Raw genomic sequence first — 12,017 nt, 5'->3', positions numbered from 1 at the left:
GTGATTTGACTCTTTAAATACTCCGAATGTGTAAGAAAATACGAAGATCACAATAAATTCAGTCATTATTTGTCTTTTCATGAAAGGTATATTTGGATGATATATTCATCTCATTTAATATTTCTTTGTAAAAAAAAAAAAAAATTCAAAACTAAGCATGTAAATTTTAAATATTTAGTTTTACTTGAGAAATATCTATTTTGAGTTTGCAAATACTTGATTTCATAAATGAGATACTCACAATATGTATTAAAATACTGGATATTCGAATAGACAACATAAATTCACCAAGTATTGGTATTTCAATAGAAAATGCATTCGGATGACATATTCATCTCATTTAATATATTTTTTTGTTAAAAAAAACAAATTTGCAAATAAGCATGAAAATTTTAAAGTACTTAGTTTTACTTGAGAAATATCTAATTTGAGTTGATAAATACTTGATTTCGTAAATGAGATACTCACAATATGTATTAAAATAATATATATTTGAATAGGCAACGTAACATTTGGATGAGAATTACCTAATTTGAGTTTGTAAATACTTGATTTGACATAGAAGATACTCATAATATGTCATAGAATACTAGATGTTCAAATATGCAACGTAAGTTCATACCTACTTCTATGACCACGAGTATGTTTCATATCATCACATACTCGTGCATATTAGCACTAAGTTGAGAGATGGATTTTTAAATAGGAAGGTGATAATGGTTGCAGATTGGACTAATAGAATAGGGATTACTTCTTTGGAGATTTATGAGATGATTTACGATGCAATATCCCATATATGTTGCTCTTATACCAACAATGAATGTAGGGAAGGGGAATTTGACCTGGATCTCGAGGATATAATGGTTATGGAAGCTATTTGGCTGTCTATTCAGGTACTTCTACACATCCAATATTTTAAGTTTACTACTTTGCCGACCCGATATTTAGGTTTATTATTTGTTAAAGAAACTCAGAGCTTATCGCTTAGCTGATTTTGAAGACCATGTGTGTAGGTAATCTTGGATATGCTAAAAAATTTGATGCTTTGTGACCTAATGTATATGTATGTGCTTTTTAGTCGGTCCATTTGAGGGGCAGGGGCATTAAATTTATGATGAAGTGATATTATGCAATGTTGGAACATAAACATCAATATTGACCACTATTTCCTTCTGGGAGAATAGAAAAATTAATATGTAATTTGGCATATTTGTGGTTTTGGTAATCTAATTTGTCGAATTTGTTACACCGTAGACTGTAATAAATTTCATTTAATGTCCCCTTAGCTTTTTCTGTCTTTAAAACATATAGTCTCTAAAAGTTGATTGACTTTGGACACTTTGGAAAACACTGTATCATTTGGAGTTGGTAGAATATTGTACCGTTATACATTAACAGAAAAGGCTTGAGTTCAACATACAATCCTCGATTTTCTCATATCTAACCGGTTGAAGTGCGATTGGACTTTAACGGTAACACTTTTGTGGTCAGAAAACAGATGATCTTTGAAGTTTGCGGCAGAAGTTGTTAAAGTGCTGAACGGTCAGACTTGATCTACTGATCAGAAAACCAGAAATTACAAACAATAAATGGTTGGACTGTGAAACAACTCAATGATGTTATTTTTCAATAACCAAAATTCAGGGTAATAAAAATATTCTAACATACATGGATTTTTTTCCTTATTTGGGCGGGTGTGTGAGGAGTAAATATTTTATGAAATAATCATCAAACATGAGTCAATCGAACACAAAAGCAACATAATATATAATCTTTTAAAGTTGTGCGTAATAGATTATTCGTTTAATTATATCAGATATAATAAAATTTACTTTTCACATTATTATTAATGTGATTGAGATTTAAACAAAAAATTTAAAACTATATGAAAAGATATATAAATTAAGACTATAAAAATATAAGCCCGATACAACTGTTCAATAAAGCTCAATGAATTTTATAAAGTGGCTGATTTTTTGTAGATGTGCTGCTGCGTTTTCGAAGTGTCGGTTGCATAATTCTTCTACAGTTTCCGAATTCTTCACGTTTTCTTCAGGTATAAGGTAAGTGGACTTGTTTTAAAGATTAAATTTCGTTTATGCATATTTATTTCGTTTTCGAAACTGCGAGTATACTTCTTCTTCTACTCCGTTCTTGTATTGGTTGTCATATGGTTTTGGACACTGTGAGTATTCGACTGTATATGGGTAAGAATCTCAATATGATATATTTATGGCCCTCACACGATGAGATTGTAACCGTTATATGGCCTCACCCCCTTAGACGAATAAAAATTAAGGACTGATATCAGTAAACCATAGAAAGTAGAGGAACCTCAGTGTCTGATCAATGTTATGCATGTGTTATGAATTATGTATGAAAGTCGTGATTTTCGAAATTTATGAATTTTTTATATTGTGCTCGATACGGTATATATATATAAACATATATATATATATATATATATATATATATATATATATATATAAATTTTCATATGTATGTTGCATATTGTCTCTTGTTCTATATCATTAAACATATTCTGAGCATTTCCATTTTTTTATATCTGGAAATGGCTCCATCGATTCCCTGCGAATCCGCACCCGTGCTCAAGCTGCCATGCGTATGAAGCAACTTGCCTTTGACTATCAGTCTTGCCAGATTAAAAGACTTAGAGCCAAATTAAGTGAGAGGAGGCGTGAGGTCAAGACCCTAGCCACCGAGAACGAAGATATACAGGTCCAGCTGAACAAGACAATCTATCAGGGAGAGCTAGTGAGTTGAGACAACATGTAATTAAGGGAGATCATAGAACAAAGCCAGTATCGAGAGGGAAGGTTACAAGAGGATATGGAGCGTTACTGCAAGGAACTGGAGAAAGAGATGCAGCAAAATGCCAGGGGTAAAAAGAGACTGGAGGATTTATGTGAGGCTATGACTAGCCTAGCGGATGTGGCCCATCGTCTGACCGAGCAGGTTGAGATTCTGAGGAGCCAAGTCAAGCAGAAGAAGCAGTACCATCAGTAGTACAAGCAGCATTCCAGCCAGCTGTTGAGCGAGGCTAATAAAGAAATACAGGAGTTGAAGGCGCATGTGGCACAACTCACGGGGGAGAATGCCCAGCTCACGCAGATGATAGAACTAGTGCAAGAAGAGGAGCCTGAGGAACAGTTCGAAGAAGAAGAGTCAGACCAGTTTTGGGCTAGTGATTTTCAAGATTATCAGTTTAAGTTTAAATTTAATGTAAGTTGTAAACGCTTCCACATATTTTTATCATTGTAAAAATCTACGTTGTAAAGACAATTTCATGATTGATTATGTGTAACAAACTGGTTTTTGGTTTATACTGTACTACGAGGCTTGTTGTTTTCAATTGTGTGGTTGTAAAACAATGTCGGTGTCAACTAATCCCGGTCTTGGGGCGTGACATGGAGTGTTCGTGAAAACCAGCTTCTGTTTTAACTTCTATAACTTTTAATTAAAAGCTAGAAGCAAGATTGATATGTTGTTTTCTGCTTATATTTTCATGTTAATGATTTAAAGTTATAATTTGACATTTGAATCTGTCAAAAATTTATCGTATTCCGTAATTAATTTCAAAATTTATAAATTTTTTTGAAGATTTTTTAAAGAGTTAAATTATAATTATATATGAGTTTTTAAAAATCAAAATCATTTTTTATTATAAGCATTTTTTATTTAAAACCATTTTTTAATTTACATTTCCATATTTATTTATTTGTACATTTTGTGCATTTATATAAATTTTTCACTTGTTTTTTTTAATTAAAATTCTAAATAAATTTTCAGGTATTCATATTATAAAATGATAAATTAATTTTAAAAAAAATATTCAAAATTTAATAATAATTATATAAATACATTATTGATGGTGTAAGTACCAAAATTTCGATAATTTAAAAAGGAAAAAGTTATGCAGGTTAAATATATTGTAATTTCACTACAAAAAAAAGTCTGAGACCAATTTTTCTCAAAGCACTCAAACTTTAGCTTGTATTTAACTTTATGATTTTATTTCCAAACACTCCCTACTTTTGTTTCTCGTTTGTTTTCAAAAAATCTCTAAAAAAATCATTTAAAATAAACAAAAGCTATCTCAAACACTCCCTAAATTAGTAGACAACTAACTCGAGGTGTTGCATATCCGTTAAGATTTGTTCAACACTTAGGGTTCAATGATTGAGAGGAATTTTCCAATCGAACAAGTTCACATGTGTTAGTAACTGATGCCACCCGGGTCGAACAGTGGAGTCGGGTCGGTAACTCTACCAGGTAAGCTATCAAGAATACGGGAAGAAATATGAGCTAAGACGGCGGTCTGGAAAGAAGATTCTTCGTTGACCTTTGAAAGATCTGCCAATAAGAAAAACAACCACGTGAATAGGCGCCGGAGGGGGTCCCCGGCGTGGCCACTCCGATGCTTAAGTCAGCAGGGTATTTAAGCAATAAAACCAATGTAGCCAAGTGATGGCTGTGATATTGGTGTGCAATAAATGAGTGTGTTAAATGTTCATTAATATCTGAATGAAGGAATAAATGCAAAACCTGGTATTTATAGTGGAGGCAATAATGATGACCTCGTTTTTTGGGACGTGCGCATTAAATATACTAGGGCGGCTGATTATACCCTATTGTTCTGACATGTCAAATCATATATTGGTCATATCCCATCTGTCCAGTCACTCATTAATGTTAACAGGTCGGCCGCGTGTATTTCAACATCATTAAATGCCTCCCTCGCTTCGAGATGTCAGAAGAGAAGTTATACCAGAACTCTGGTGCTATGTCCTGAATCAACCAATCGAGAGATGGGCTGTCCTGACCCGGGCATCGCTCATGGGCCTGACCCATGACCCGAGCATTCCCGGGATCAACTGCCCGGGACATATCGGGGTATCATCAGTAACATTGGTAGATACTTTGTGAATGGTTCGATCTTGTTGATTTGAATACGAAAGTGTTGTTCGACCTAATTTTTGTGGGTTAGGACTCAACACTTCTGTTGGTTGTTATAAAAGCTGTACAATTTTGACCAGCTGGTTTAGATATTTATTTATCAACTGCTAAGGCCATCTCCAACCCATAAATCTATTTTGGTGCAGTTTCTGCACCAAAATAGTGCAGTTTCTGCACCAAATATAACATTCATCTCCAACCCATTTACTTCAAATCTTACACTAAAAAGTATATTCCTAAAATATTCTTTTTGTTTACTATTTAATTATAAATTTAACAATATAATTATAATTAATGTTAATATTAGTATTATAATTATAATATTTTTTTATCTTGTTTGTCATTTTTATATTTTTATTAGTATTGTTATCTTTGAAATTTTCAATTATGTATTATCTTCGAATTTGTATTTGAAATTGTATTTGTATTTCAATTATCTTTTTCATTTTAGTTATGAATTGTATTGTTATATTAATTTTTTGTATTAAATTATTTTAATTAAAAATCATTAAATCAAATTAGTTTTTAAATATTAATAATTAATATAACTAAATATTTTAAAAATCAACAATTATATTTTTTAATTTTTTTAAGATTAAATATCTAATTATTAAAATAAATATTATACTTTTATTTTATAACATTTACAATTTTTAATATAACAATTACAATTTTTAAAACACAAAATTAAGAATAAATACACATTAAAAAAATTAAAAAAAAATTTAAAAAAAAAGACCCCTGCGCCAATTTGGCGCAGGGAGAGAGGGGTTGCGCTATTTCACCAAAATAGCGCAGCCCCGTTGGAGCTCCAAAAGCTGCGCCAAAATGGTGTTTTACACCATTTTGGCGCAGCGTTGGAGTTGCCCTAAGGAAATAAATTAGATTTTAATAAAGTTGACATTTTGCTGAATTGGAGAAACTAGGATCCCAAGTTACATCAATCTCTCCTCTCTCTCTCTTATAAGAAAAAAAAAAAAAAACTGATGTGAAACAATTTTACGAGTCGTATTTTGTGTGACGGATCTCTTATTTTAGTCATCTTTCAAAAATATTATTTTTTATGCTATGAGTACTATTTTTTATTGTGAATATCGATAGAGTTGACCCGTCTAACAGATAAAGATTCGTGAGACTGTCTCACAAAAAACCTACTCCTTCTATAATTCAAGAACGACGAAACGAATGAAATTTATACATAAACCATGATGTACAAATCATTTATTACAAAATCGTCCGATAAAATATTAATAAAAAGAATCAAAATTCGTGATTTATGATCAAGTACTCACCTATTTACACTGACTCATACATTTTCCGAGGAGGATGATAATTGATAACGTATATTGGTTGATATATACTTAGTGTTATAATGGATCAAAGTTTGATTTTAATAAAATAGAATTTAAACTGGACTAAATACATAAAAATATAATTTAACATTGACGTAAAAATTATATTTACAAGACCTTTGGATCCAACAACATCAAATCATATGGTATGCCTACAAATTTCATGTGGAACTAATAATCTTTCACTTTTGTATAATTCTAACAATAAATCATATTCTAACCTTTACATTAAACCTAACATACAAGTTCCAACGTATCCACCCAATGCACACCTGAAACCCACCATTTTAAGCATCAAGAACACCAAATAGATATCGAAAAAACCACCCCGAATCGAGAATCGATGAAATCGTCAAGACTCGCCCGAGGCGATGTTATTCGGGCTGTCCAAGCTGATGGAGACGATCCCATCAGCCTGATCAGGACCGAGCCAACTATGGACCAAGGTAATTGGTGGGAAACAACATGAGCAAGTTTCTTGGCATGGTTTCGGAGTGTCCACTTGTTTAAGGTTCATATTGCTTACAAGAGAAATCTTGTAGGAATCGACGGGCATGGAGGGAGAAACAGGCTCTTTCAGAGGACCCCAACACTCCACCTTGTTGAATTCTGGGATGTTCGAGTGGAAATATACCCAAACCAATGCATCTTGTAGCTCCGGGTAATTGTTCAGTAAATTCACATCTCCATGTACAAAAGCCTTCAAAACCTGATCATAAAAATTGTTTTTTACCCAATTTTTCAGGAGTGGTAATGGGTCTCATGTAAGACGGGTCAACCCTAACCATATTCACAATAAAAAGTAATACATTTTCGTGGATAACCCAAATAAGAGATACGTCTCACAAATAAGACCCGTGAGACCGTCTCACACAAGTTTTTGTCGTTTTTTAGTTATGAAACTCATGGAATGATTAGACTCCAAATCATATATTTAATTGCAGTATTTTTATTCGAAACCATTTGCTAAGAATTCCCAAAGTAAAAAAGGAAAATATATATATATATATATATATATATATATATATATATATATATATATATATATATATATATATTATTACCACTGGAAGTTCTTTGCAGAAAATGTAGAATCTGAGCCTAGCAAACATATCTAACAAGAAATGGCCGCCGCTTATGTGACAATGAACATGGAGTGACATTTTGCCTTTGATCTTCTTCCACTCTGCCACCACCTCATCTCTCTGTAATCTGTTGTACCACCCTTGCAACTGCATCCAATAATATTATTTAATCTCTATGTTTTCGGAGAAGATTACATTTCTTAATCTAGTAGTTCACACATTTTTCTTGTCGTTGTTACGGAATTTTTAATTAATTAAACCGCCGTCTACTTGCAAACTTTCTAGCTTTTTCTCAAATCATCTGGAGTATGGATAGATACAAGAAAATAGTACATGTCAGAAATCTTCCCTGTCACGCAATTGAATTAAATAAAAAAAAATTATCATAAAAAATAGTATTCAATATCACTAATCCCATTATTTCAACCTTAATTACATGAATAAATAATATCATATGTTAAATTTAAAAATAATTAACCTGCGAATTATCGATGGTCTGAGAGATGGCAAGAGTGAGCTTGGATGTGATATCACTGTGTGTAAGTGTGTAAGTTCTCGGAAGCTTTCCGGGGTGTTTCTTCTCGTCGACTCCTACGAACAAAACTTTTAGCTTCGATGCTTCAAATATAGCTGGCCCAAATAATCTCGCAACCTAAAAAAATAAATAAAAAATTGATATGTTTTCAAGAAAAAGATGATAAAATAAAGGAACCCTTTACGTAAAACTTCATCTCCAAGAAGATTACCGGGACTGCGGATTGGTTCTTCTTGGTGGAACATCGTCTTCTTGCTCTGTGCAGAGAGAAGAATGGCTGTTCTTCAGAGAAGGGCTGAAATTTGAGCTTTGATGGGAGTACCAAAGCCAGAGTTAGAGCACCCATAGATCCGAAATAATTGCTAGGATTCCCACGAGGAAATTCTTTGGAAAGAGAATTTTATTAATTTCGGAAGATTTTCTGTATCTGATGTGATTTTGGTGGGTTTGGGGTGTCTAAAAAGTGTGGGAAAGCGTAGAACTTTGTGCTTTGTTTGCGCGAAAGTAAACGGAACTGGACTAGTTGCGTGTCAATTTTATAGCAAGGGATTCGCTCCAGAGATTCTTTCTTTTCCAAAAGATTCATTGGCACGAATATTTTCGTTTTGGAAAATATTTGGTTTCCCGTATCATCTATACATAGTTCATATGTTTATTTATTTAGAGTTAATATTTATTAATCTAGCGTGTTTTCAAAATTTGAACATACACATTTCTATGTTTTCAAATACTTTGTAGACACACTTTAATCTATTACAAAAATTTATGTGAGATGGTCTCACGGGTCGTATTTCTGAGACGGATATCTTATTTTGGTCATCCATGAAAAAGTATTAATTTTATACTAAGAGTATTGCTGTTTATTGTGAATATGGTAGGGCTGACTCATCTCACATATTAAGATCCGTGAGACGGCCTCACTCTTAATCTATATGTGATTTTTTAAATATGTAGGTCATAATATATTTTTAAAATCTCGAGATTTCACGTGCACTCGCATGTATTTAATTGTGATCGGGTATTTGAGGATTTATTTACCATATACTGCACTCGTTGGTTGATCGTATACGTTGTATAGTAGGACCAAGCATATTGGGGTTACATGGTTAAAGGCAGACCACGTAGAGGGGTTAGCTTAACGAAGTACACCAATCAAATATTGACACTTGACTTTGCGTGTGTTGCGGGCACTTTTTTATTTATTTATTTATTATTTTTAGGGGATTTATGAATGTTTTTCAATTTTTTTTCTTTTTCTAGAAAATAATATGTTTGGGTATTGGGTAGACGTGCATTGAATCGAAATCTATTTTTGAGAAATTATTTTAGCTTGACCTTTCACAATAATCGAAATCCAAATTAGATTGCTTTATAAAATTAAAGATATATATTATTAAGGGTTAATTAGGTATCAGTACATTTTGAAAAAGAGTTTTGGTTTTAGTACATGGAGAGAGAAATTTTCTTTAAAAATACCAAAAATACCCTTAGTCTATATTTAAGTTTAATTGATTTTAATTGATCATCGCGCTCCCGAAAATGGTATCAGAGCTAGGTTAATTTATTTCAAACACGAAAATTTTTATTACTGGTAACTAAATGTATGAGAAGGAGAATTTCGAAAAAATTATGAATCCGAACTTTAGTTCGAGAAGAATAACTTACAAGAACTATTCCAATATTTTGGAATATACACAAGTTTATCTAACTATTGTTAGATATCAGAAACAGGAGAACAAAAGAAATTTATCTCCTGATAAAAGACAGCAGTGTTTGCAAAACCTTGCATACACAAAAGGTAGACTCTTACAGGCCGAAAAAACCAGATCTTCACTGATCTGTTAAATATGTCAGGGACTACCATCCAGCTCGAAATTGAACTTATTTCCCTGGAAATAATTCAATTAGAACAAGAATTACAGCGAAGTACATGCTTTACTGAACTCAGAACGAAAGGTATGCGTTTACAAGGTTTAAAGAACCGTAAAAACATACTTCAAAATCTACTCAGAAGAAATTATTCAGAGAACAATGAATCTGTATAGACAGAAGATCTACGAAGGGAAGCAACAGCACCCTCAGGTAAAAATTTATGATTCAGAATAATAAATTTCTGGAGATAGTACCAGACTCCTCTAAGCTCTCTCTGGATCTTAGAGAAATACAGAAAACGGTACAAAATTATGGCAATATGCTATATTATGTACCTCAAAGGATTGAAAAGGTCCTAGAGAAACAAGAAGAAATTCTTGAGATCTTAAAGGATATTCAAACAAGAATACAGAAACTAGAACAACAACCAAGTTCTAGTAGAAGAACTTCAGGAGGCTGGTTACCACCATCCTTTGGTACCGAACCTTTGTTACATCAACAAGAGAAGGCCAGAGTGGTGTCAAAACCTTTAACTGAAGAAGAAAAGATGATCAATCTAATCAAGTCTGTCTCAGAAAAGAAATTGATCTGATGACAACTTTAGAAAGGATTGGTTTAGAGGATCTACAAGAGCTTGCGGAATCTTTCGCAATCTCAAAGTAGTAGATCTAAAGATGAATACAGCAGTAGGTGAAACACCACCTGCAATAACCTGGTCATCTTCTCAGGAACCACCAAGGGAAAGTATGGGATCTCATAATATGAGAGAATCTCAGACTGATTTCCATACTGGTGGAGGATCACACCCAGCGGGAACAAGGGCAAGGAGAACTCAAATTCCTTTGCACCAAACACCCTATGGGAAAACTGTTTTAGATCCTATACATCCTTACGGGGTTATGCTTAACCTTGATGTTTTGGACTTCAAAAACAGAGAAGATCTCATAGACGATTGGACATCTGCTATGAGGATTGCAGCAGGAACACTTGATCTCAACAAAGAAGGATTCATTAAACTTTTGGAAATGAGTCTTATGGGATCAGTGAAAATTGCTTGGGACATGACTTCATCAGACATGAAAGAGTCAGTCCTAGTTGGGGAATCTCTTAGTGAGATCGCTGGAAAGATGGCTACCCTATTCAAAGCACACTTTATAGGGGTAGACTATTTCAATAGTCAAGATACAGAGAAAAAGAAAAAATATACTCAGGCTCTGTATAGTCTTGAATTACATGATATATGTTTGGTAGATGAATACATTATGTTATTCACCAAATATAGATGGAATTCAGGAGTCGAAGAAGATATAGCTATGCAGCTTTTCTTCGCAAAAATGCCAAGTCCTTGGAGAGAAATGCTCATAAGAGAATACGTACCTGGTAATCCAGATACATTGGCAAGAAGAGCCTCTTTCCTTAAAGGAAAATTGGCAGAATGGTGTCATATGGCAGCGTTACAAAAGAATTACAAACGCCTAAGGGGTATCAACAAAAGAACTCCTTTGTGTTGTAAGGAAAATGATCTTCCAACTATTATTGGAAGTAAACCACAGAAGCATAAAAGGAAAAGTTTTAGGACTCATCCTTATGCACGAAGTGGAAGAAGTTCTTGGAAACCAAGATCCGTATGGTCCAGACAGAAAGCCAGATCTTATAAATCTGGACAAAGAAGCGGACCATCGAGAAGTAGGATATCATCCCAGGCATCGAGTTCATCTCGAAGCACATGAAGAACACCTACAAAGAAAACTTTCAGAAGAGCTCATACGCGAGCCAATGAAAGTTTCAAAGATTGCAATTGCTGGACATGTGGAGCAAGAGGTCATATCTCGACCAACTGTCCAGAAAATGAGAAAAGAGGTATTAAACGCTTTGATTCTACTCCGGATATAGAAGATGCAGTTTATTACCAAAATCTCATTCAAGTATACCGATTTGAGGACATTGCCTCAGATGAGAGTATATATGAAGAAGAAGAAGTCTTAAGTCAAGAAGAATCTGATGGAACAGAATCGGAATCTGACTGAAGACGAGGTGTTTCGACACGAAACACATGAAGATTTGTCTGGGTTTTTTAGCCAGACAACAATATCTCATAACATGGTTCAAAGAATCATGAGAGAAAATCCGAGTCTACAGAGATACCAAGGTTTCTCTGCAGGACAGGTGGAAAAGCTCTTAGGAAGTCTTGGCCTA

At 33.5% G+C, this 12,017-nt stretch overlaps 1 protein-coding gene across 1 annotated transcript; it reads right to left on the bottom strand.

Annotated features, from left to right (window-relative positions):
- Positions 1-6,397: 6,397 nt before the first annotated feature.
- Positions 6,398-8,456, bottom strand: LOC140815096 (protein STAY-GREEN homolog, chloroplastic-like). The gene is made up of 4 exons (XM_073174207.1): positions 8,161-8,456; positions 7,893-8,066; positions 7,394-7,561; positions 6,398-7,038 (listed from the first exon to the last, which is right to left on the bottom strand). The coding sequence occupies exons 1-4, from the start codon at positions 8,293-8,295 to the stop codon at positions 6,682-6,684; spliced, it is 834 nt and encodes a 277-aa protein (XP_073030308.1). The 5' UTR covers positions 8,296-8,456; the 3' UTR covers positions 6,398-6,681.
- Positions 8,457-12,017: the final 3,561 nt, after the last annotated feature.

The sequence above is a fragment of the Primulina eburnea genome, chromosome 15 (assembly GCF_022965805.1).
Source record: "Primulina eburnea isolate SZY01 chromosome 15, ASM2296580v1, whole genome shotgun sequence".
NCBI classification, from domain to species: domain Eukaryota; kingdom Viridiplantae; phylum Streptophyta; class Magnoliopsida; order Lamiales; family Gesneriaceae; genus Primulina; species Primulina eburnea.
The sequence above is the reverse complement of the archived record's forward strand: the minus strand, read 5'-3'. Positions and strand labels throughout refer to the sequence as shown.